Here is a 26,482-nt window from a genome sequence, read left to right as displayed (position 1 = left end):
CATATAAAATACATGTGTAATCTTAAAAATGTGCTTTGTTATAAAATTAAAGTAGAACTTCCAAGAAAAAATAGTAGTGCTAAAAGGCAAAAATTACCCAACTGTTTGAAAAAAACTGCAAATTAAAATAGAAATGTGAAAACTTAATTGATTAATCGGACTCCACTTCGAGTTGACCATTGAAAACAAATGTCTACTATTTGTAACTCTGATACAATCTCATAAATCTTGTGGCTTATGGTATTCAACTGTGAGATTGTGCCACTAAGTCTTAAACCGTCTTTTTAACTATTACTGCATCCTACTGGTCCAAAAGAAAAAACTCTATTCACCGTGATATGATGCTGCCTACAATAGCAAACCAAATCCAAAAGTTTGCTTGCCAACACGAGATGAGACTAGATCACCACCTTTAATCCATTGACCATCCGCCCATCTAATTACCAGACAATTCCAAGAACAGCAGACATCTTAAGCGTCTGAAACCATACGACTTAGTTTAAGAATTTAGATTAAGGCTACAGGTGAGCCACTTCATTGGAAGTGCGACTACATCGACGTATAAAGTATATATTATTAATATCTAATATATAAAATATAAACAATTATTAAACCTTAGGACAGTTTAAATAAAGGCAATAGAGCATTTAAAAAAATAAAAAATAAAAGACAATACATAATACCCATTACAGCATAATATTCCTAAAATCATGAACAACAATATATTATGGTGTGGTATAATCAATTTCGCAGCACTTTTTTGGCTTGTTTTATACTTTTTCATTCTTTTTTGTTTTGTTATTGATGTGCTCTGTGCCGTTTCTATAATATCATTCACCCAGTTTCTATAATAGTGTATGAAAATGTGAATAGTCTGCATGTCTTCACCTTTGAGATTTAGTGAAAAACTGCATACTCCATACTGCCAGCCATTGCAAATCATTGGACCACCACTGTCTCCTTCATATGTTTTTCGCTTGTTTGGTACCACACATAAATATTGTTCCCATGTGTCTATTATTTGAACACTATGTAAACATGTAAATTCTATAAATCTTGTCTGAATTATATATGTTTATTACCTGTCATATCCTTCACAAGCTTTTCTACCATGTTTAACCATAATTGTATTCATAAATCCTTCATTGCCTAAAGTATTTTCAGCATTAATAACACCAAACCCAAACACAGTACATTTTAAGATTTTGTTGTTGGCGAAGTCGATAGGCGTGCCACCTATCCTTACATATTCCTTAATATGAGGGTATGGTTTTTCCATCTAATTCAAAATATAGTAACAATAATATTTAGTACAATATAAATTTATAAATAAATATAAATTATAATATTTATTTTTTATTTTTTAAATTATAACATTGTTTGCTTTCTCAACTATTAAAATATGACAATTGCCAAGGTGGTTACTACCTACATGGTTATTGGTTACTATACATATTATATATATAATCTGTATAAAAGGCAAATAAGGATAATTCAATGAAATCTGTTTAGGTACAAATAAATCTTAATGTTCTTATGTAGTGTAATATAAAAAAAAAGTGCCCTTACTTCCAATATACTAATATCTCCAATTATAACTTCAGATACAGGGTTATAGCTTTCGTGTACGAATAGCTTGACTACGTTTCGTAAATCATGATTTTTTATCCATGAACCTTGATATACCTGTATAAACATGGGCAATTTAGTAACAACGTATTTAAATGTATTTTGTGCATAATATAATATGTAGTTTTTTACATTAAATACATATTACATAGATATATTTACTTTTATATCCCTTTTGTCTTTACCGTAAATACAGTGAGCAGCCGTCAATACGAACAATTCTGTTAACAACGAGCCTGTGCAAGTCTCTATCCTTTTATGAGGTACCAATACTTTTACAGACATAATGTATGGATAGTCTTCAACATTATACATTTCCCCATTGGCTATAAGTCCTTTGTGTTTGTACTTGGAAGACTTAGATTCAAACAATGCCACTTTAAAAGACAGTAATAAAATGAGTGCAATTCGCATCGTGTCTTAAACGATTGCTGTTTGCGTACCTATTATTAATATTTTGTTGTATACGATTAAGATAGTAAACACTTCTATTATCATGACAACACAATTCTTTTAAAATGTACATAAATCTATATTGTTTGAATATTCATTAATAATTTTTTGTGCTCACGACTCGTCAGGTCATTTGGAATTTTGCGCCACCGATTACGAGAAGGTTTTCAAAGCTTCGTCTGCCGTCGAGATAATCCCCTGCATGCTCCAGCGTGACAGCCCGGACCTTTGGCGTGGACAATAGCCAAAAAGTACAGGCACCAGCATGACCATCGTAAGACCAGCTTCGTCGGATTTTTCCGATGCGGCAGTTCGGCGTTTAGTTTATTAAATAAATCATGTAATTTGTGTTGTTTTTTTTTTATTACAATATAATTGAGTAAATTCACTGCATTACGCGTTGTTGTTGTCACGAGTTAACTAGATACAGGATACCGGTATATATATATATATATATATAGCAGAATGTTATTAGCTACTTAGATACCAGATACGATAGAATGACGGTTAGGCGTTGCAGTCGTCGTTTTTATACTTATAGTAATATAGAATAATAACATATATCATTATATTCCATATATTTTTAAAATATATTTCTACCTACATATAACATATTTACATTTTTCTTTATACATATATATAACATATTTGTATCAGATTATAATTATTAAATTATGATTTTTTTTCTAAGAATATTTATTTTATTTATTATATATTACCTATTACTGAATCTTTCAATAGCCAAATAAATTATATTATGGCAACTTTGCACGTAAATTCATTCTCAATATTTTTCTATTTTGGGTTTTTTTTGGGGGTCAGTGGTAAGTTCTTTGTACATTTTAAGTGTTCTCAATCGTTCAGTCCAAAAGGTAGGCTATAAACCTATATAAGGTTTTCAATCGTTCGATAGCCATTTGTGCCGTCCCACCTTGGTAACCTACAATATATACTCAAATGATGTGAATTTCTCTGTAGCATGAAAGCCATGAGCATACCTAGTGTAGCACTGTAGCGTTATTTTATTTATATATTAGTAGTACAATTTATATTATTTTCTCACTGATGCGATAATGTACAAGATAGTGCGATACATACTGATGTCTTATAAGTCATTCTTTTCTCTTATCGTGGCATATAGAAAGTAATCGAAATGAATACACTTTGTCAGTTGGAGAATGAATAGAACAAACTATCAACTTAACGAAGTTAAAATATCAATCCAATTCTGGACCTATATTGACTATAACGTGTTTATTTTGAAATTTTCGTCTAAACGTTCTTGATCAACGAGGTTTGATCTTCTTTGACGTTCTATGATTACGAGTTGAGAACTGCGACCTATGTTCAGACGTGGGCGAGTCAATACAGATGCTTAATAAATGTAGCACTATGAATTTAGAATAAAGATTACCGAAATAAATTTTCCTGGATTGAAAAAACAAACAATTTTGATATTGAATTGTTATGTTTTACTGATAATACATTATGTTGCTATAGTTAATTAGTTACTCGACTAATGATAATGGTTGACAAAGAAAAAGTTTTTTATCAATGTTAGCAGCTCAACAGTTACGCCTCTCACTTTCTTTCTACTGATGAGATCGGGTATTTACTATTTAGGTGTATAAAAACATAAGAGTATTCGAACTCAACGTTGTGTCAATATTTCAAGTCAATCGACCGAATAAATTTCGAGTCTTACGAGCACAAACGTAAGCAGAATTTATATATACCTACAAGATTTTAATGTTATTTTAGTCTTCTTTTTCTTTCTTTTAATTTATTCAAAAATAATCTGTTCTGGTGTCAGTGGTAGTTATTGTCTAATTGAATATTACCTGAATTATTACAAATCTTTCAGAGCCCAGATAGTTCAGTCGAAAGCTAAGACTTGAAAAATGAAAATGTAAAACAAGGTTTCTCATAAATCTTTCATACTGCAACTTTTTTTAAAATATATAAACACATTTTTTGTAGTTATTATAAGTTCAAATTTGGACGAAATCAGATATTTTAATGAAAAATAACGATTTTAGTTATTTTTTTGTAATTTAAAAATATTGTTCGTGGGTACATGAAACTTTTAAAGCATTATTATATTTTATATACACACAATTATAGTTCCAAATGCAATGTTTTCACTATTCTAATTTTAGGTAGGTATGATTGTATGAGTATTAAATATTTTATACATTTTTTTATATAAAATAATTTACACATTTTAGCAATTTTGCCAAAGTTTCAAATAAGATCACCTATAAAAAATGTTGTGACTGTGTGTTTTCGATCATTTTTAATAAACAAACTTGATACAATTTGAGAAACTACTCTAAAGTTGAAAATCCGAGAATTTTTCTACAATGATTAGGTAGTGTATTAATTGGTGACACAGGAAAATAAGTGAGCTAAATAAATGTATATAATATATATATAGTATAATATACTAGCTATCCCGTCACGGCGTTGCCCGTGTATTATATAGCTGTATAAAAAACCCCCTTTTATCCACTTAGAGATCTTGAAAAATACTTTCAAAAAAAAAAAATATTATTTACTAATGATTCTATACACTTATTGTTATTAAAAAATGATTCTATAGTTATAATTATAATTTGTATAGTTAATTATTTTGATTGTGTACACGCTGATAATAGGCTATAAGAGTAACTCAGCCGACAGCCACCTTGTTAGGAAATGTACTAAAATTCAATTTGATGCATTCTTAAACTTGCTCTGCCCGAATAACCAATGGCAACCAAAAAATGTATACCAAGTTCTACTAAAAAAATTAAGAAAGTTGAGCGGAAAATTAGTTAGGTACCTATTAATTAAAATAAGCAACTAACAAGCAAATTATGTAAGTACCTATACACATATTGTGTAGCACGGCGGCCAGCGGTTGACTTAAGTTTGTTTAAAATTTTAAGTGTGGTTGCTTAAACTAACCTTATGAACAAACACTTATAAAAAAATTCACTATAACATTTTTCATTAATCGTCCGATTGATTCCCCTGTATACGATTATATATTAACTATTTTATATCACAGATAGTCGATAGAAGATAGATGGATCTGTTTTAAATGATAAACGATAAGCGTGATGCCTCGACTAAGGGATATAGGGTTTTATATTTACATACCTAGATAGATATAGATAGATTGTAGAATTTTACTTCTCGGAACAATTCATATTTACACTCTGATCAAACACATAGTAAGACGGACAAAAAGTTATGGTTGCATGTCGCTATGGAAACCCACTAGTCGCCGTACTGTAAATTATATATACAGATAATACTATAATAGATATACAATTTGTAGGTACGTAAACAATTTATTTTTACCGATTTCAACCCTTGAAAATCGGGCGAAGTGGTGTCATTTAGGAAGGTATTTGGAACAATTCTGTGAAAAAAAAATTGGAAAAAAGTTAAATAGCTTCGTCACAAAATTGGTACATAAAAAGGCCTGTTATTGTATATATATATAAGGATATTCTATTGTTCTATGTAATGGCACTTCAATTAATCTTTAATCTCTAGCTTAAAGATTTTGGATTTTAAGTCCATAATCATTAGCTGGTACCAAAATATTTTAAAAATCGAAACCGTAAAGATTGTAAAGATTTCAAGTCCTGTACAGGTTGTACTGAATATCCCCTAAATTATCAAAATTTTCCCCAGGCCCGGATAGCTCAGTCGGTAGAGCATTAGGCTTTTAACCTAAGGGTCCAGGGTTCGAGTCCCTGTCCGGGCGAAATAATTTTTTTCCACTTTTTTTATTATATTGATTAAAGTTTAAATATTTCACTTAATTGTATGTAATAATAACAATTGCAATTAATATTTGCATGATTTACTTAATATATTTAATCTGTAATTTTTTCTTCACAGACATAATAATTATTTATTATTAATTAAATAATTTTACACTCAGAACTGAGAGATTAATGTATTGATTTGACAATGATGAAACCCCTTGGAAATATAATACAGTAGAGCCTCGATAATCCGGACGGCAAAATTCCATTTGTTGAAAATTAAAAGTATTGTTCAGAAAAAAATTACCGATTACTATACTTAAGTTCTACATACATATTATTATAGACATTTTTTTTTTTTTGTAATTCATTAGTTTAGTTTTAATTTAATTATTATTCTTGTAATTTAAAATGCAATAAATATAAAGATGGTGAAATTAAAGTTAAATCTTAGTCATTTGAGTAGATAATTTTGAAAAACCTCCGGTAATCCGGAAAAACGATAATCCGGACGATGCTCGGTCTGAATTCGTCCGGACTATTATATCGAGGCTCTACTGTAGGTATAGGGCAGGGGTGGCCAACCGGTCGATCGCGAGATGAATTCAAGTCGATCGCGACGCCCTTTCGCATTTTCTTAAATTTTTGAACAATTTGTGTATCTTTGTATATCCCACGAATAAAAAAATTGGATTTAGAAAGTGTAACACGCCTGTACATATAATATATTTTTTGTTTATTGACAGCCTTTTTTTTTTTGGTCGATCGCGATCACCTAGAAAAACTCGGAGGTCGATCGCAGGTCTATCAAAGTTGGCCACCCCTGGTATAGGGTACCTAATAAGTTATTAGTGTAACACAAAAAAAAGTTAATCGCAAATCCACAATAATTTTGTATGAGCGTCTAAAGTTAGAATTTTGACCAAATGTATTAAAATCACGGACATTTGCAAATTATTTTGTGGTTGGAAATGTATAAATATTTTATTTTCATATTTAAGATTTTAAAATTTAATTCAAGATTCCTCTTACGTTTTCTACCTATAATAAAAAAATTGTATTTAAAAGTCACAATATTTTTTTACGAGGGTTTGAAGTTTTTATTATTCATCTGTAAATTAGCCACCTGTAATTTTCAGGTATTACGTGAATAAAAAGAGTGTGGGGTGCGAGGGCTGTAGAAATGTCTTCCAGTCCTCCCATAGACAAAAAAAATGTTCCCAGCATTTTTTGTGCGATTATTTATATTTATGAATATTTGTTTTATTTCTACGACCACTTGCAAAATTTTTGGAAATCCCTTACAATCTAGAAACGTGTTTTTGCCTTTTTGGCGCTGTTATTTCTTTAGCCCTCCCCAAAAATTAAAAATACATAACCTAGTTTTGTATTTCTACTTTTGCTTAAAAAAATAAACAAAAACCCTTAACTTCCAATCATTTAAAATTTGATTTTAAATCAATTGATGTAATGATGTTAACTTATATTCTAATGTAGGTGTATCATAATTATTATTAGAATATATCTATGAAAATAAAATAAAATATACCTACTTATTCTCATTAATAATAATCTATTATTTTGTCGAAATAATTAAACATATAAAAATGTTTTTGTAATGTACCTAGTATGAAGTAAGTACAAGGTACTTAAAATGGTAACCATTTCCTAATATGAGTTTTTTATGAATGTATAGATAATTTATAATTATATTTTTTATATTTGGTTACATTAAAGGAAAGTGGCTTATATTCTTCATGAAAAAATCCCGATACCAAATTCTTGCGTTCCTTCCTATAATACGCCTATAACATCGTATAGGACCTAGGTAATTCTTCTCTCAGCTTTTTAAAAAAAAAATCAAATTCTATATAATTGAATTTTATATCTTGAAGCAAAGTACTTTTTTCAAAAAAATGCTGACTTATTAAATAGGTACTTCGATATTTGTTGAACTAATGAATATTTATGGTATGGGAGGGCTTAAAGCCTGTGCACTGTACTATATTTCGTTTAAATGTCATACAAATTTGAAATTTCCTTATAAGTTTGCTTTTAGAAATTTAAATTATCAAAATTTATAATATCATGATCAATTTTGTTCATGGACACATTTTTAAGTTTACATTTTTACGAAATTGGTCATTTAAACAAAAATTGTGTAGCGCCCACACAGCAAATATTATTTATTGGATATTTGATGGATAGCCCAAATATCCATACTATATCTACTCCATGAGTGATATTATTTAGATACCCGTGTGCACGATTTATAAAAGAAAAAATGCTTTGATATTAAACTTCGACATTTTTTCTGCTAAAAAAGTAATTGTTATTGATACTACTATAGTGGTGGTCGACATTACTTTATATTCTCGGTACCTACTATTTAAATTAATAAGGAGAAACAAAAGAATGCAACAAGTAGCTCGTATCGAGGTTTTTATTGTGTCGTTTGGATCATTAAAATATTCATCAACAGTATATTATATTATTGCGCCTTAGGTAATGCAACGCTGCAATTCTTGATAGAAATACTGTGTGTTACACATAGATAATAAAGATATGGATAGGCCACGCCTATGTTAAATACATTTGAGGCCGCGTTCCCGGAGGGGAAGGCAATTGAGGCTCCTTTATATTGATAGTCGATACTCAATATAGGTATACTTTATTTGGCCTCAATTGTTCCCCTCGAAGACCGCTGATAAGACCAATATGTCCTATCCATATCTTTATTATCTATGGTGTTACATGAAATCGGTAAAAATCGCTTTATTTTATAATTTATTTTATACATTTTATGATCGAGAATATGATAAAAGATAGTGAGATAACAATTCTTATCTACTCATTAAAAAACTCATTTTTATTTATCAATTATCAGAGTATCATACATTAATGTCTATTGTCTATTGTTTATTAAAACTTTTAATTTTGACCTAATAATATTAATGTAGTTATGTAGTGAGAAGTGAAGTAGAATAATACATAAAATATTATATTGTTCTATGGTAGTGACAAATTACAAAGTCATTAGATAATAAATACCTATTTGTTTTCTTTCTACAGACTACTTACAATTTCTTAACATAAAATACCAATTTTTCGTATGTTGTTCATGTCGTGTACTCGTGATTCTTGTATATTCATAGGTAAAATAGGTTATAAAATATAATATTTATTTAGTTGAATACCCCTTCAATTTTTAACAGAGGAACTACAAGTTCTCACTCTACTAATCGAGCAATAAACTGTTCTTAATAAATGTTTGTTTTTTTTAGTTATTTCCATACTTTATTTATCAATTGTTCAACCTAAACACTAAATTTATGGGTAAATTTACCAAACATTTAACAAATTTGACAAATGTATACCTATTCTTGCTATGATATTTATGTGGTTAAGTATTGAATAAAGTTGAAAATCAACTTAAACTAAAACACATCTTTTATTAGTTTCGATTACACTATACTTAATGTTAAATTGTGTATATTAAATATTTACATATGATTTTAGTAGATACAGTCTTTTACTGGTATAGTTTTTTTCCTTTTGGTCTTCCATTAATTCTCTACTTTTTTCATATTGTTTACAATGCCCAACTGATGTCCTCAATCGGCTTAATCTGCGTGTATAGTTAAACTACACCTCTCAGCTTGTATGTTATTTCCTTATGAATTAATACAGGAGGTAAATCTCACAGTTTTTTTATTATTATATATATTTAGGAAAATAATATGCATAACAGTTTACTCACTATTCCAGTATTCAATTTCTATTAAAATATGCATATTTGAAATTATTGGATTTATACTTTTTATTCCAATGCATTCACCATAACCAGACACTGAACTTTCTTCATGTCTAAGAACTGCTGCAAGTCTTTTATTCTCACATCAGGTATTTGATATGTAATATAAGTGACAACTTAACTTAAAGATCTTTTGAATTTGGAGTTTAAAAATAAATAAATTGAATTTATTGCTGGGTTTTGTTTTAAAACGGCTTTTAGAACTGACCCTAAGGCTGTATCACAAATAGCAAGAGTTGTATTATACTCAAGTTGTTTTAATTCTGGAATCTGGATTAAGCATATTTATAATGAATTTTGCTCTATTTGAACATGTTGATGCAGTTATACCTTTTTGTTACTATGATGCTTATAAATTGGAAATATTCATAATTTCCATTTAATAGCATCCATCTGTTTTTGATAATTATTATTGTCACAATATGCTGTCATAAATATTGAAGTGAATGTTTCAAAAGTTAATGTGCTGCTAAAATTTACTTTTCCGAGCTCAGCAATTGCATAACTTCTCAATTCTTCTGCCCACCATCTATTTTTAGTATAGATAAAATTCTTATATTCCTAGGATTATTTATACCTAAATGGTGTAAAAGTGAATTTGGCGTCAATATGACTTATTGGCTTGCTTTTTACTTTCCTATTCCAATTTTCAAAAACTGTCTTCTTCACCTAAACAAGTTTTGCTTTAAGTCTAGGCCCACAATTGCAAAAGTTTTGTGCACTGAATTATAAAAGGCAACTAAAACAACTAAAACAGCTAAAAACACTAATTTAGGCAAAAATATTGAAATTGATACCACTTCCTTCACAAATAAATGTTTTACTTTTTTCAAATAAACCTTCAAACCATGATTGATAGGGTTATAAAAATGTTCAACTTTTTTGCTCTGGCAGTCGTATTCATAATCTGTGTTTTTATTTCAATTATTACCTGTCTCTGTTAAGAGGACGCTTCACGCGTATGTGTTGTCTCTGTTATACAAACGTCCAACATATAAAAATCTGTTTTGCACGAAACGGAACCAAACAAGCTGTAGTCCAAGCTAAGCAACCAAATTTTCATAGTATTAAGAGGAGAACATTTACTGTGCAACATTGTTTTTATATAATTGCGATACTAGCAATTGATTACAGACAGTTTCTTTTGTAGTTGGAATGTTACAATGGCTAACCAATTAAATATTGAAATATTAGGTATTATGCCTTTCACTGATCATGTTTGTATCTGCGAAGCTATGTTTTTATTATTATTGTAAAAAACATATTCATATAGAAAAAAATAACGGGTTTTTTGAAAGCCTAATTTAAAAAAAAAATGTTCACCTGATCCCATCGCATCAACTATTAAGTGGATATTGAACTTCTATATTTTATATTTATTTGTTCTGGGCAGTGGTAATGAATAAAAAATGGATTGAATTTCCATATCCTGCAGGCTGCAATATATTTTTGAAGTCTTTAGAGCTACAAGGTAGTCAGTATGCCTTTTGTTTTGAGCTTGTTTAAGTTATTTTATTATCCTCAATGCGTTTTCTGTTAGAATTACAGATTTGGGGATCCTTATACAATATTTAAAATATTCACCCACCAAATTAGCATACTAAAATAATTAGGTTCCAAATATCTATAATAATGATTTTGTGTAATATGACTGATTTATTAATGTAATAAGTTTAACATAATAGACACCATAATATGCTGATCTTTTTCTTCCGTGTTTCTTAAATCCAAAATGAATTTAATTTTAATTATAATTGAATTAAAAAGTTGTATACATAAAACAAAAATATTTGTTAGTAAGTATATTACAAGACTTTCAGCCAGACAAAAAGTGTGTAAAAGAAATTTTATGTTTCAGTATTTTGTATTTATTAAGTACCTAAAGTATTTACATATAAATCTGCATTGTTGTTACTATTATTTTTACTTATTCGACTATTTTATTTAAAATGTGTATTTCAAACAGTATATCAAATTTTCCCTCCCTCAAAATTAATTATTGTAAGTTAGAATCTTAAGTAATTTTTTTGTAAATATCTGAACTTAGCTCATAAAAATATTAAAAAATAAATCTTGAAATATTGTCCCATAAAATATCTGAAAACAACAACTTGTAGTATTGACAATCACATTTTGTTTCATCTTTAAACCACAATAAAATTAGATCTTTAACTTCAAAAATGAATAACAATCTATTATAAAAATTCAAAATAAATACTTATGAATTTCATAAAAATTAGGTACCAATGTCAACCAGTTTTTGTTTTACTATTATATCAATAATATGTAGTAATATAAAATTCAAATTATAAATACAATAGCCATAAATTTGTTAAGAAAATCATTTTTTCTTCTGATATTATGTTATATATTACTATTACACGACACAAAAATAATATACTGATCTCAATTTGAATGTATGTTTTACTAATCAATAAAAAAATCTTGGAAAAAAAGTGAAAAAAAACATTTCGCCCGGTCAGGGACTCGAACCCTGGACCCTTAGGTTAAAAGCCTAATGCTCTACCGACTGAGCTAACCGGGCTTGTGGAAGTTATTGATTATTTAGATAATATTGAATGAAACTGGGTCCGGATTTTGAATTTTGAGGATTAAAACTAAAAAGAATAAGGCCCCAGGATCTAATACATATTCTTTCCTTATCCTCTCAAATTTTTTCATGGTACAATAACACATTTTTTTTTAAATAACATTTTTGCATTGATTATTTACAATTAATTAAATAAGTTGTTTTCTTTCTAATATGTTGCAATCGCAATAAATTAAAATATTTTTAATAATTTTTAAAATCCATCAGTAAAAAAAATTGTAATTATTTTAAAATTATTTATAGGCATAAGAAAATGTCGAATTGTATTCGTGTTTTTTAAATTATTGTTTAAATACAAAATTGTTTGCACTGTAAAATTACTTACAAACGTAATACAACGAAAAATTTAAAAAATACATAAACATAGTTATTTTTTACTGACACTGTAAGTTTAAATTTGGACGAAATTCTATATTAATACTAAGAATAATGATTGTAGTTTTTATTTATAATTAAAAACTATTAGTTTTAGCCTTTAGGGTAGGTACCTACTTGAGACTTTTAGAGTATACACTATACAATATACATTATATATTTATACATTGTATACACTAAACAGTTTAAACACAATGACACTGCCAAATGCAGTTTTTTTAACCTACTATTCCTAATACTAATGGAGTAATGTTTAATAGTAGAATAAATTACTTTAAGCGCAACAATATCATAAGTATTACAGGCTGACAGACCGCTCGTTCTTTGTATACAAAGATGTTTCATCATTGAATTGAAATTTGACATATCCATTACAGTGACTCTTTATAGATATGTACCTATAATGTACAGCAGGCTCAGCAGAGTGTTACCCAGCTTACACTTATGTTTTTATTGTTATATCCGTTAAAGTAATTTGTTTTGCTATTAGTAGGTTTTACACTATTACGTTAGATAAGCAATATTAGCAAGATAATGGGTTGTAGGACTTAAGTACTTAAACTTAGTCCTACATTCCTACACAGTACATCCACAACAAACTAAACGATAAGACATAGATATTTATAATACAAATTAAATACATTTAACGATGTACCTAATACAAATAAAACATATTGGTTGTAATACCTATTACAGGTATATTATATATTGTAATAATATTTTTTTAATAAATTATAGCTTTTATTATCAGAATTTAAAAATGTTTACCTATTAAAATAAAATAAAAGCTATAATATTTTTTATTTTGATCTTTTTAAGCTCTTTGAAATTATCTGTTGACTCGTACGTTTGAAATCATATGATATTATTTTATGTTTAACTATTTAATATTTTAATATTGATTTTTGTAATTTTCAATAATTTTTTCGTTGAGTCCTGTTTTTTTGTCAACGGTAGATAATATATAAACTATTTTCGGAATCATGTTAAACTTCGCTAAATGTTCTTCAGGTAAGTTGTTTTCTAAAAACTGTTCACAAAGAATAATATGAAAATATTTTTTTTCTTTAAACACTTACGTATACCTAAAGTAGGTACCACTAGCTGTGTCTTATACTGTCTACCAGTACTTCATTTCTCGAGTAGATACTTAATTTGTAATACAAATATATTTTAGTAAAGATTTTAGTAGGTACCATTATTTCTATTGTACACACGTGCATAATTTGATTTTGAATTTTATTCATAACTTATTCACGATATCGTATTATGAGATGACTGTTACAGTATTCACTATTATGTACAAAATATTAATATTAATGATATGGTATTTATGTTAGCTAAGAATTATTTTTAATTATAAATTGTAGATGATTTTCAATCTAATCAAGTCGCAATAGTATGTGATAATGGTTCTCATTCATTGAAAGCTGGGTTCTCCAATGACAATTTTCCACGATCAATAATTCCAACTATCGTTGGAAAACCTAAACATGAAAAAGTATGCAATGTTTTTGTAATTCGATATATTTTATATACATATATAGCACATATTATTTATGTGTATTATTCTAAAAAATGAACTAGGTAGAACATTACTATCGCCTTTAAATACATTTATTATGTGTTTCCAATTTCCAGAGACATTTTGGAATGCAAGTTTGGTGATTAGTGGCTTAAGATCATTTTGTAGTCCTAAAATAGATATTGAAAAATAATTGTAAGATAAGTTTAGTTTAAGACTTGAATTATACATAAATAACATATTAACAAGTATCACGTATTCACGTGTGACACCCACTGTTATTTTTTAATAATAATTGTATTCAGTTCACATTGCCCACATGATTCTGGGTAGAGAATATTTTGTCCCGGCGCCGCGTCATAAAATATTGCGTAGACTTTTAAAACTATTACTTTCGCATTGCCAAGATTGATCAGAAAATGTTCACATACTTTTTACTTTAAACTTTATAAATTGTTTGAATTCTAATACAAGTATTTAAAACGAAAATAATAATTATTAGTATAAATGAATGTGTCATAGATGTTTAATTTTAAATTAGCAATGAATACCTTGCTTTTATATTTAAATTATTTAATCATATTTAATTATTTAATATTTAATTATTGTTCTTTTCAGATAAGTACCATACCAGAATATGGAGAAAATCTTGTATTTCCAGGTGAGTCTGCTATAAGAAATATGGACATTTTGGATACGATTTGTCCAATACGTAATAGCATCATTTCTGACTGGGATGCTATGGAAAAAATCTGGTACCACATGTATTTCGAAGACTTGTTGGTACCACCAGAAAATTACAACATTTTACATACAGAAGCAGATATGAATTCAAAGTCGTCACGTGAAAAAATGTTTGAGGTTAATGATTTTATAAATACCTAAAACTAACTACCTATATTATTTTATTATGTTACAAGGGTACTCCAGCTTACGATATTATCTCAGTTAAATTTTGATTCTTAAAAAAAATATATATAGTTTGAGATACTCTTAAGTTTTATCCATTAAAGATAATATAAAATTTCCAAAAAAAATCTTATATTTTGCTATTTTTCATGGGCGATAAAAATAATAAAACCATTTCCTACCAAAAAAAAATAATATCTCGATATACTTGGGAAAAAAAATTTTCACTTATTTGTTTTACATAATTAGATTATGTTTGAATTATTCAACGTACCAAAGACAGCAGTGATACCCAAGTCAGTTCTTGCTTTATATAGTAGTGGTAGAACTACTGGTTTGGTGGTAGATTCTGGATACGACTACACACAAGTTATGCCTATTTTCGAAGGATATCCATTGCATCATGCTGTACAAACAATGTCTGTTGGCGGATGGCATATAACACAATATTTGATGGAGTTATTAAATAAACGTGGATACAGTTTTACCTCTTCGAAAGATTTCGAAACTATAAATAATATTAAAGAACAATTGTGTTATTTTGCTTTGAACTTCCAATTTGAAAAAGATATGTACACTGAAGAAAAGGAAAAACAATATACATTGCCAGACGGAATGGTGATCAATGTCGAAAGCGAATCGTTAGTATTTTATTCAATAAAAATGGGCACTAAGGGTTAAAATTGTATAAATATCAAATTGTTTATGGGACAAAAGAAAAGGTAAACACAAAAGTATAATGTTATTATTATATTTATGGTGTATTTATAAATGTATAATATATATTTTCAGTTTGCTAGATAATACCTACGATTATTATAAGATTTATTAATTACACAGTACATCTATTATGGGTACATTTATATATTATTGAAATCTATGATTTAGGTATCTACCTAGTTTATAATAAATATACAATAGGTATGTTAAATTATAAGAATAATATAATCATCAGTTACTTATTTGAGTATAACTTATTATAGCTTTCAATCACCTGAAATCTTGTTTGATCCTCTTTTGTTCAACATCGAATCAAAGCTAGGAGGTATCCACAACTTGATACAAAGAGCATGCAGTGCTTGCGATTATAAAGAACAAAAAAATATGTACAACAACATCATATTGGCTGGTGGTAGTACGATGTTTCAATTTCTGCCCATTCGTTTGGAGAAAATGTTAGCTGATTTAGGCACATCTCCTAATAGCATACAAATTAAAGCGGATCCCGAACGTAAATTTTCTACATGGCTCGGTGGTGCCGTATTAGCTTCGATGCCTAGCTATCAGCAAATGTGGATCAGCAAAGAAATGTACGAAGAAAAAGGGTCTGAAGCTATACATGAAAAAAACTTAATTTGATCGATGTTAATCTATTATAATTTGTAATAATCCTATACGTCGACCAATGTACTTGTATTTTGACAGTTATTTTAAAGTTAAATGATCGTCAATTGATGGTAAATAACAATTTTCTTTTTTCAATAATCTCCGTTGCCGTTATTTTGTTACCCATTCCGTACTCAGTTAAAAATATAATCCCCATGAATGTCTATGCATTTACGGAATATAACACATATTTATATTATATAATATACCTGGAAGCGCCAGGTATCATAGAGAGAATAGATCATTATAATGACTGTACAGCATTATATGGGTACCTAATTTGTTTCCTTTAATTATTTAGTAGCCTTAAACATTATATATTGTTTTGTTGTGCTTCTTATATCTTTGTTAAAAATAAAAAGGATCTAGAAGAGAGTTTTGTCAACTATATTTAAAAAATATTAACATTTGTTTCTATTCATCATTAAGTTGGTAAAATAGAAAAATATATGTAAATTTATATTAGAAAAAATATATGACACTGTACAAAATCATCTATTGAAATAAAAATTATTTTTCGAAGTATTTAAAGAAACCTGTATTTTTTTTATTGTTCAACTATGTATCCCAAATGGTGGAATAGTTTTTATTATACTGTTAAGTTAAAATGCGTTGTTTCTATTCACGCCACCTTACCTTACTATTTTAAATTTAAATTAATATATAATTATATGATTAAAAAATAAGTAACAATACAATTAGTATCGTTAACGGCAGTCAATAAAGTCTAATTTTTACTTTTTTTCAATCGGCAACAGCTAGATAGTATTTTAAGTGGAGAGCTGTAACTTACATGTTGTAATGGGGTCGCTTGTTCGATGAAAAACAATCTATCCTATATATGAAAAAAGGTCATTAAACATATAAACATAAGACACCCTAATTTCAAAGGCCTAGTTACGGCACTTGCACCTGTGTACATATGAGCTGACGAGCTGTTTTATAAAATTACACAAATTCCCTATAATAAATGGGTTGTTAAGGTTATTTAACAGCTATACCTTATCACATTATAACAAAATTATAAAACCTATTTATGTTTAATATACTTTATTAAAAAAAATCTATTAAAGGATTCCCCCGAGTACTTTTATCAGCATATTGTTCATTAATCATAGTAATCAAAGAAGAAGTAACTTATATGTATCGAATGGTGAATAGTGAATGTTCTAATTAGATCAAACAAAGTGAAAAATAAGACAAATCACTAGTAAAATAAAAATTATGTTACCAAATCAACATATTACATTTTTTAATTATAGCTCTAATTTTGATATAAAAATCATGGCCCTATGCAATTGACTTGTTCATAGCAGTTGATGGTGGATATATGATCGAACAATATTATAAAAAAATATAAAAAATATTACACACAATTCCCGATTCCGACGAGCACTATATTCATTAATTGTTTATTATACCTATTGGATCCACATTGATTATTAAAGTGAGAAAAATTGAAAGCACGCAATTTTATAATATTATGCTGTATTTTTTTTATAATATAAGTTGCTTTTATTCATTAAAAGTTCAACAGATTTCATGATTGTTTTGTCTTCATATTATAAATACATAACTGTAAAAATGGTTATTTTCGAATTTTTTAATCTATTATCAAACTTTAAGTTAAGGACATAACCTGTAACCTACATGGGCTGTTTTATGATATTTTAATTTTTATGTAGGTCATATGAGCGTGTAAATTATTGCAATTTAAAAATGTTATTAAGAAACGTTGTTAAGTATCCAAGTTAAATAATGATTTTTTTTAAACCTAGATTTTTTTTTTTCAATATTTGCCTATAGTTTTAGGTGATCTGATGATTAAGCTTAAATTTATTGAAAGTTGAAATCAACCTAATTGTTAAAAATTATTTACTTACTTTACCATGGTATCCAAATTACAGCAAAAATAAAAATTATAATTCATTTGATATTTTATTTGTATGATATTTTTTATTAACACTGTATGATTGAACATTCTGCTAATCACTCGTAAGTATAATATGTAATAATTTTTTCGCCTCCTTTGTATGCTGTACGGTTAAATCGTCGTGGAAAAATGTTTTTCCTCTTATTTTTTTGTAAGTTCTGTTTTTCCATCTCCATTTTCTGTTTCTTAGTGAATTCTTGACACTCCACCGTAAAGGTATCGTCTTCAGTTGTATTTTCCATTTTAATTTCATCCATAAAAGTTGAATACAAAATATTAGAATCATGCTTTTGACCCCATCCAATATACATATAGTCAGTTTGGCTGTTAACAGTTTTATTATACACGGTTAGAATTGTCTCTTATCAAATATTATATCTTTAATATTTAATAACTGCAATTATTACTTAACGGTTAAAGTGAACATTATTTGAACGATAACTTAATGATATAACAACATAACTTTATAGCCTCCAACATTCAAACGGGCTTTAGAATAATAATTAGACATTAAAAACATATTATTATTGCTTGACATCTAAAGCAATAGTTAAATGGGTTTGCATTGGATCATCACAAATATTGGACACATACCATCACATTTATAATAATCTACCTATTTGAAAAATTTCTAAATTGAAAATTTCTGACTTCCATAAACAAATTCAATTATTTTTTTCAATTTATATTAATTTTCTTAATTTTGTTGTGGTGAAATTAGTAAAATATTAATACAACGAATACTCTACCACGTAAATATTAAATATTATCATTACATCTATACTTATTAATTATGTTTAAAAATAAAATATTTAAATTAATAATATTTGTATAGTATATTTTTAATGCTTCAATAAATGTATAGTCCCACAAATTTAAAACTCAATTTGTGCCTATGCTCAAGTATATTAACTAGGTTGGTACCAACTAGGAATTAAGAATTCAGGGGCCTGGGGCGTATCATGTTTTAAGTAATATTATTTAGGTGATTCAAATGACAAGGACGTTTAGGCTATGTCTATGTGTGTAAATAGTAAACAAACATTAGGGTGTTTCGAAAATCGTTGTCGCGCCAAGATTGGCTACCTCAGACGGATGCAACTCTTGCAAACGCACGCACCTCATATCAACATATCTCGAATAATTAAATATATTCTTGTTTGCATAACTATAAAAATACAAAAATCATAGTAAATTAAACATACCCCCTGAAGTTCGATTGCAATTTCGAAAAAACGTTGAATTTGTAAACTTCTAGATTATGCTTCTTATAAATCACCTTTATAATTGTACCCAAAATAAATACAAAAGTAATGCAATTACTTCATGCGATTTTTGAAAATATTATCTTAATTTAAGGTTTTTTAAAATTGAAAATTACTTCCTAAAAAGCCTAGATATTTTGTCAAATAATTCATACATATACTAAAAATTAAAATCGGACATTTCAAGGTATGTGTAATTTACCACCGTTTGTTGGTCTAAGACGTATGCAAAATACGTGTGCTTCTATCCCCTTTTAATCTTAAATGTCATATTAGTGGTATTACTACAGAAAGTATTTTCAAATCACTGAGGTACTGGATGAAACTTTTTAACCTTTTTTCTACCATAATAATCATTATAACTACGAACTACCATGTAAACATTTTGAACGAAAATTCATCCAACAGTGCATAACTTTTTTTAAATGTAAGTACTTATATACACCAAATAAATTTATTTTTTGTCAGTAATTATTATTGTTATTCCATTTTAGACAATAAACGTCATAAAATTGTAACATTATACTATGTTAAACTGGTATAATAAATTAATAATTATTAATTAGTTAAATTCTTAAAAATAAGACTAAAATCTCCTAGACACACTTATTTTAAGAAAATTAGTAATTTTCAAACTTTAACTTATTCGTAATTATATTTTGGATAAGTTTTCAATGTTACATACAGATTATACGCAACTGCAAAAGCTCCAGGCCATATATGCGATTTCATTATTGTGTTAGAGTAACGAGGATCAAACGGAGAGCAAAGAACACCTTTCCACGCTAATGTATTGTCAACAGAGATATCATTTCCTACGTTTCCAAACAAATCATCCTTAGAAGCTAATACATTATCACCATAACTCAAATTTTCCTCTTCTTCAAGTTCTTCAATTTTTTCTTCGTGTTTTCTTGAATTGGACAGATTAGATAAACCTAATTTGTAGGTAACTCCATTAAGGTCTATGTGAGGATTCTTATGCACCCAATTATTTGCATTCATTAAATTATTATTAGAAATTGGTTTGGTATTTTTGTTGAGAATAAGGTCACCATTTTCTGAAATCAAACATGAAAACAAGTTCATATTTAAAAAAATGTACATACCTAATTAATATGTGTACCTATACATTGTATTTTGGCATTTTGTATACATATAATATAGCATTTACGATACATTTTTTTAAGTCTTTATATATAGATACCAATAAAACATTTAAGTTAAAAATTGTATTGTTTATTATTTAAGAATAATTTTATTATAATTATACATTCAAAAATGTATTACCTAGGTATTATATTTTTATATTAACGATTCTTGCATTCAATGACTTGAACTTCAAGTATCTAATATTTGTTTAGTACCTAGGTTTTTTTTTATAAATACAATGCATGTTAAGTCTAGTAGTTTTTAAATTATTTGGTTCTATTTTTGCGTTTATCATCATTTTTCTTATATATGTATAGATACGTAATATTCAATTTACAATATACATTTACCAAAATTAAAATAATTACATGCAATATTATTAGTAGGTAAATAACGATCAAATGTCGTTATAAAATTAATTTTAAGCTTAAACTAGTGAAGTATGTGTAATGGTGTTATCTAATAAGCTATAACATTAATGTGAAATATTATGAATAACATAATATTTGAAAGAATAAAATATACCCTGTAAGTACCTGGTATTATTAATAAGAATGTAGTGGCATAACAGAATTTTTGTAAGTTTTTAGTTTTTACCTTTACTATTTTCAATTATTGAACAAATTACGTTATATCATGGTTTTTTAATTATTTGTTGAAAAAGAACCATTTAAGACAATTGAATTATCTCTCAAAGATAGGCACCGAATAAAAATAACTAAACTATAATATTAAATATAATTTACTCCAACTTTTTTTTCTAGAAATTAATGAATTTGTGGATCTTTTGTCAGATATTCTGCTCCAAGATTCATCGTTTTCATTTATAATATAATACCCGCGTGGACATATTTGAGTGCTCGATGATATTCGTGCAATTTGAGCTCTAAGATAGTCATTTTCTGAACCATTGAACTTTGAAAAACTGTTTATCTATGTTGAATAAACAATACAAAATAATTAATTAATAATAATTAAATGTATACCTATAGGTATGCTGACCGGATTTTTTAATTCCCCGGTGAAATATCGTTTTATTTTTCTAGCTTCAACTATATGATGTGGCTTGACCGATTCTAGTTCAATCCATTTGGTATTTAATTTATTTGTGACAAAATATGCCTACACATTTTATACTTGTAAAATAAATATTGTTAGTTAAGTATTGTATCAAATAAATTTACATTTATATTTGCACCGACTCCGAACATTTCTGATGGTAACAGGGTTTTTGACGAGGATCTCAGTTTTGCTGTGCAACTGTCAATATCATTTAGAGAAATCCATGAATCGTAATGATTCATTGAATTTTCAGACATTTCACCATCAAGATATGGTACAGTAGATTCAAATTCATTTTCTGTTTCTGGAGCATTATGTGTATATTCTATTGATTTAGTTTCTTGTTGAAGCAAATGATCGGAAGTGACATCATTTTCTATTTGTGTTGATAATTTTGAGTTATGGCTTTCACTGTTTGCAGTCTAAATACCCATCAACAAAAAATTTCACAAATATAATGTATAGGTACCCAAAAGGTGAAGCTGAGATTTTTACCAATAGTTTACGCTCTAATTCTGGGTCTGACCATTTACATTCTATTACATAATACATTTTTTTTATACCAAATATTTTTCCCCAAAATCTACAAATAATTTGGATTATATAGTCTGCTATTAATTGATTTCATATTTTTAGTTTAGTTATATGTAAATAACCATACCGTATGCTTTCAAATTTATTTAACTGAGCCATTTCTTTCATGGTTAGGTATATTAACGATGCTTCATCCATTGGAAGTCCAAAACCAGCTTTATTAAACATATAATTTACTTCACAAAGATTCTGAACTTGTACAGTATTATTATTATTATTCATAGTTGTCTTCTCTTCATATTGATCCAGTTCTGACTTTGTAATATTTTGTTTGTTCTTGTTATATTGTTTTTGTTGTTCAAGTTGTTTTTTCAATGCACACTAAAAACACGAATTTCAAAACAACTGTGCCCTAAATAGTACGAATTGATAATTTGCCTATAATGTAATCTATATGACTATATACCCAAACGGAGATACGATATAGATCATATAAATAATAATATACTATAACATACATATACTTTACACCACATTAACTACGCTCACTTACAAGCAATAATAATAATAATAATACTTACATCCCCCGAATATTAATAGGTACTAATTATTGTACTGTAAACAAGTAAATGTAATTTATTAAGGTTCTGTTTATATTATAATAAAAACGTGAGCTTTATTATGATGTAACATTTAATATTTAATTGATTCGTGTTTCTTACCCGTCCAACCCGTTCCTTAATTTGAACGTTATAATAAAATACTTTATTAATTTATAACTAATTTTTCTACAGAAATGCATTTAAATAATATATATTAAGGGTAATCCCTGATTTTATGACAATTTTATATTACCCGAGTTAATTGCACCAAATTGCATACATAAGTGATAAGTCATACACAAAAAAAAAATGGGAGGACAATATGTGTGTGAAAATATGCACTAATATGATATCAATAGTTGTTAAGAATACTTAAACCTGTAAAATGTCTTTATAAATTATTTCAAAATATGACGAGTCAATCTTAGTGCTAATTTCATCGTTTGACAGAAGAAATTTATTTTACTTAAAATATTCTTAACCCCCACAAAAAAACAACATGCCACAAGTCACAAAAATTTTAGAAGTCGTTATACGTATTCTGTAAGATTACAAGTTACCTATGTGCCATATTTGCACGTGATCATTACTTTATTGTTTGAATCAAATTAAAAAATACATATAAATATTATGAAAAGACGCCGAACGATGATGTTAGGCAATTTCCTATTCACCATGGCGTGTAATGATGATTGCATTATTGAAATTCATTAAACAATATTTATATATATTTAATTGAGAACATTATTAATTGTTATACTAACAAAATAAACCTATTATAGAAGTGTATCTGCTGAATAAAAGTGCTTATCATTGTTGCAAATAACTTTAATTTACCTTATACATTTGTAAACTCTTAAAGCAATAATTTCGGTCTATGTTATCCACAAAGACGCGTTCAAAATTAACTTCTTTATGAATATATGCACGCTTTAACATCACGCTATATTTTTCAAATTTCTCTAGAGGATTTTTAGGTCTTTCCAATAATATCTTATCTAAAATGTCTTGTAAATGATTATACCTAAAAAGTACATTATGTATCTGTAGAAATTTAATTAGCATATTATACTTTAAAATAAAATAATTATGTAAAATCTGTAATACTAATAACCATTGTATGAAATAGAGCGGCAAAACTGAGCAATTATAAAATATGTAGGGGAGACATTGGCAGAATGAATAATGAGAATAACGTTTTAAATGACTATGATTAAAAAATATTGTGTACATACTTTGCTGCAAATATAACATGTTACATAAAATTAAAGGTTTTAAAATATTATTCTTATTCCAGTTGTTTTTTTAAATTATTCCAATGTTAAGAGTGTATGCATATTTTTTTCATTAATAGTCTTAAAATTAATTTATTTTGGTTTATTTTTACTAGATTAAATTTATTATTGTAATCACAATAAAAATATTGAAAATATATTATCTCCAAAATATTTTTTTATAAACGTTTTAAGTTCAAATATTTACAGAATTCATCAAAATCACTAAAATATTCAAATTATTTTGTAACGTAAAATTGATAAAATGTTTAATAAACATACCTTCCTTAAGGCTTAAGTTTGAAATTTTAATAAAAGGTTCCACATAAGTTTTACTCAGGTACTAGAACTATAAAACGATAAATCTAATTACACAAATATTTTCGTTGAGCATGTTAATTTAAAATGTCGATGAACTCTTAACGAGTAAAATCACTATTTCTCATCAAACGATTTTAGTTTTTTTTTAATGCAATTCAATGAGTACTAATTGGTAGAAACCTGAAACATTTCGCTATTTCTAAAATTAAAATTGTCTTCAATTTGTTTTCAAACGACACACCAATAGTTGTGACAAATATAAACAAAAGTACTGTTTCAAGTCATTTTCAAATATTTTTTACTCTTTATTTAACTTTTCTTGGTGTTATAATTAGGCGTAAACAGTTTAATATTTAAATTCATTGATACAGTTAATTAACTATTTATTATGCGTGTCGTCAATTAATAACTAAGAATACCACTTATAATTTAGTAATTAATGATCAGTAGGTATTAACGAATTAACGATATCTGCAGATTATTATGCAAATAAACCTTAAATACTTACACATTAACATTTTCATCTTCTCTTTTTAATAGCCCAATCGCATAGTCAATATTAATATCATATCGAAGGTCTTTCATTCTTGGTCCGTTACACGTAAATAATGATTTGAATTGGGTCGATTGAGATGATACTTTAGATCTATCATGATTATTTATTTTTTCGATTGTTTGCACGCTCTCTTTAATCTCTTTTGACGATATTTTCTCTGCGTCTGATATCGACTTTACAATTTCCAAATCAGACATTTTTAATAAATAGCTTATTGTTCTTATAAATTAAACATAAGCATAATTAATGCATATTGCACAGATTTAACTTGGAGTAAGAACAGAAATACTTAAATTGTAATATTATATTGTATTAACAGGAAAGATTGGGTCGTGAAGCTGTTTATAGTAAGAACAAACAATATTTACGTGCTGTTACCTTGGATATAATACTAGTTATTATTTATTTCATTTTGAATTTTATTTAGTTAATAGGTAATCAAATCAATAAAACTAAAACCTGTAGTCAGATGAATGTTGTTTTTATTTTATAATATCTAATAATAACCAGCTGTATAACCCAACTTCGTCCGGAAAAAATGATCAAAGACAAAATATGGCGCTGTATAGGCTTGTCTCAGTTCACTGGCAAATCGACGCCGACGCACCTCACTTGTGAACTAATTTTACAGAGATGAGTATTCTGCCTGTTAATTTGGACGAGATTGAAACTTTACTATCTACACTTGTCTGATGTCACCAAGAACAGATTTTGATATTTTGGTTAAAATCGGTTAAGTAGTTCTTGAGTTTATACGCTACAAGCATACATTACTTTGTATATAAGTATAGGTACTACCTACATAGATCATATAAAAATATATTTTATTTCGGTAGCCAATGGCAATGCTGTAATAAAATCAAAAATATAAGATTTTCTTGAGCCAAAACAAAAATCCTGCTTGACTGTGTGAGCCACAGCCCACAGAAATATCCAAAAGCAACATAGGTTGAAAAATGAAGCTATAAACGACTAAACGAGTGATCAACCAGTCTCAATAAGAATATGTGCGCAAAATGTTGTGTCTATTGGTTCAATAGTTTCCAGAATTACCGGATGCATACGCACAATTATTTTGATATATACAAAGAAGAAGGTATAAGGATAAGAAACTTTATTTGAATATAATTTTTAATACATAATATTTTATAATTCAAATATATTGTATTTATCATTTATCACAACTAATACATTTAAATGTGGTAGTGGTTAATATTTAGTGTTGATGAATTTTTTTTAAACTGCTATTATTTTTATTTAATGTATGTGAACGTACATTTTACTTTTTAGAAACTGATTTTTTTGTGATTTTAAAAA

The 26,482-nt window shown here is 27.5% G+C and overlaps 4 protein-coding genes and 2 non-coding genes across 8 annotated transcripts; 2 read left to right on the top strand and 4 right to left on the bottom strand.

The window, feature by feature from the left end:
- Positions 1 to 348: 348 nt before the first annotated feature.
- On the bottom strand, positions 349 to 1,185 carry LOC111040824. The gene is made up of 3 exons (XM_022324878.1): positions 1,083 to 1,185; positions 684 to 1,014; positions 349 to 436 (listed from the first exon to the last, which is right to left on the bottom strand). The coding sequence occupies exons 1-3, from the start codon at positions 1,111 to 1,113 to the stop codon at positions 349 to 351; spliced, it is 450 nt and encodes a 149-aa protein (XP_022180570.1). The 5' UTR covers positions 1,114 to 1,185.
- On the bottom strand, positions 1,132 to 2,043 carry LOC111040823 (trypsin epsilon-like). The gene is made up of 4 exons (XM_022324877.1): positions 1,792 to 2,043; positions 1,570 to 1,686; positions 1,247 to 1,279; positions 1,132 to 1,149 (listed from the first exon to the last, which is right to left on the bottom strand). Exons 1-4 carry the CDS (start codon positions 2,041 to 2,043, stop codon positions 1,132 to 1,134), a joined length of 420 nt encoding a protein of 139 aa, XP_022180569.1.
- Positions 2,044 to 5,769: 3,726 nt separating this feature from the next.
- Positions 5,770 to 5,842, top strand: Trnak-uuu. Its single transcript has one exon. It is a non-coding gene; the product is annotated as a tRNA-Lys (tRNA).
- A 6,290-nt stretch (positions 5,843 to 12,132) lies between these two features.
- Trnak-uuu lies at positions 12,133 to 12,205 on the bottom strand. Its single transcript has one exon. It is a non-coding gene; the product is annotated as a tRNA-Lys (tRNA).
- Positions 12,206 to 13,161: 956 nt separating this feature from the next.
- On the top strand, positions 13,162 to 16,826 carry LOC111040819 (actin-1-like). Of its 3 annotated transcripts, none has more exons than XM_022324868.1 (5): positions 13,162 to 13,342; positions 14,017 to 14,147; positions 14,790 to 15,032; positions 15,330 to 15,721; positions 16,064 to 16,826. In XM_022324868.1, the coding sequence occupies exons 3-5, from the start codon at positions 14,853 to 14,855 to the stop codon at positions 16,437 to 16,439; spliced, it is 948 nt and encodes a 315-aa protein (XP_022180560.1). In that variant the 5' UTR covers positions 13,162 to 13,342; positions 14,017 to 14,147; positions 14,790 to 14,852; the 3' UTR covers positions 16,440 to 16,826. The 3 variants fall into 3 exon arrangements, with proteins under 3 accessions (XP_022180560.1, XP_022180559.1, XP_022180561.1); XM_022324867.1 differs by lacking the exon at positions 13,162 to 13,342 and adding an exon at positions 13,484 to 13,657; XM_022324869.1 differs by lacking the exons at positions 13,162 to 13,342; positions 14,017 to 14,147 and adding an exon at positions 13,484 to 13,657.
- Positions 16,827 to 18,455: 1,629 nt separating this feature from the next.
- LOC111040804 (radial spoke head protein 6 homolog A-like) lies at positions 18,456 to 25,362 on the bottom strand. Its single transcript, XM_022324830.1, has 9 exons — positions 25,118 to 25,362; positions 23,852 to 24,038; positions 22,540 to 22,793; positions 22,374 to 22,461; positions 22,001 to 22,300; positions 21,819 to 21,938; positions 21,569 to 21,749; positions 20,350 to 20,725; positions 18,456 to 18,723 (listed from the first exon to the last, which is right to left on the bottom strand). Exons 1-9 carry the CDS (start codon positions 25,360 to 25,362, stop codon positions 18,456 to 18,458), a joined length of 2,019 nt encoding a protein of 672 aa, XP_022180522.1.
- Positions 25,363 to 26,482: the final 1,120 nt, after the last annotated feature.

The sequence above is a fragment of the Myzus persicae genome, unplaced genomic scaffold (genome assembly GCF_001856785.1).
Source record: "Myzus persicae strain clone G006 unplaced genomic scaffold, MPER_G0061.0, whole genome shotgun sequence".
Classification (NCBI taxonomy): Eukaryota; Metazoa; Arthropoda; class Insecta; order Hemiptera; family Aphididae; genus Myzus; species Myzus persicae.
The sequence above is the reverse complement of the archived record's forward strand: the minus strand, read 5'-3'. Positions and strand labels throughout refer to the sequence as shown.

What these genes read in the sequence shown, in the direction of transcription:
- LOC111040824 (XM_022324878.1), bottom strand. Translation starts at nt 1,113, where the DNA reads ATGGTAGAAAAGCTTGTGAAGGATATGACAG. An exon ending in GCTTGTGAAGGATATGACAG is followed by an intron (nt 1,015 to 1,082) that starts GTAATAAACATA and finishes TTCAAATAATAG; the next exon opens with ACACATGGGAACAATATTTA. An exon ending in GGAATATTATGCTGTAATGG is followed by an intron (nt 437 to 683) that starts GTATTATGTATT and finishes TCTGGTAATTAG; the next exon opens with ATGGGCGGATGGTCAATGGA.
- LOC111040823 (XM_022324877.1), bottom strand. Translation starts at nt 2,043, where the DNA reads ATGCGAATTGCACTCATTTTATTACTGTCTTTTAAAGTGGCATTGTTT. An exon ending in AAGACAAAAGGGATATAAAA is followed by an intron (nt 1,687 to 1,791) that starts GTAAATATATCT and finishes ATGTTTATACAG; the next exon opens with GTATATCAAGGTTCATGGAT. An exon ending in GAGATATTAGTATATTGGAA is followed by an intron (nt 1,280 to 1,569) that starts GTAAGGGCACTT and finishes ATTTTGAATTAG; the next exon opens with ATGGAAAAACCATACCCTCA.
- LOC111040819 (XM_022324867.1), top strand. Translation starts at nt 13,630, where the DNA reads ATGTTAAACTTCGCTAAATGTTCTTCAG. An exon ending in GAAAACCTAAACATGAAAAA is followed by an intron (nt 14,148 to 14,789) that starts GTATGCAATGTT and finishes TGTTCTTTTCAG; the next exon opens with ATAAGTACCATACCAGAATA. An exon ending in ATCAATGTCGAAAGCGAATC is followed by an intron (nt 15,722 to 16,063) that starts GTTAGTATTTTA and finishes AACTTATTATAG; the next exon opens with CTTTCAATCACCTGAAATCT.
- LOC111040804 (XM_022324830.1), bottom strand. Translation starts at nt 25,362, where the DNA reads ATGTCTGATTTGGAAATTGTAAAGTCGATATCAGACGCAGAGAAAATA. An exon ending in GAAGATGAAAATGTTAATGT is followed by an intron (nt 24,039 to 25,117) that starts GTAAGTATTTAA and finishes TGTACTTTTTAG; the next exon opens with GTATAATCATTTACAAGACA. An exon ending in GAGTCGGTGCAAATATAAAT is followed by an intron (nt 21,939 to 22,000) that starts GTAAATTTATTT and finishes TAAAATGTGTAG; the next exon opens with GCATATTTTGTCACAAATAA.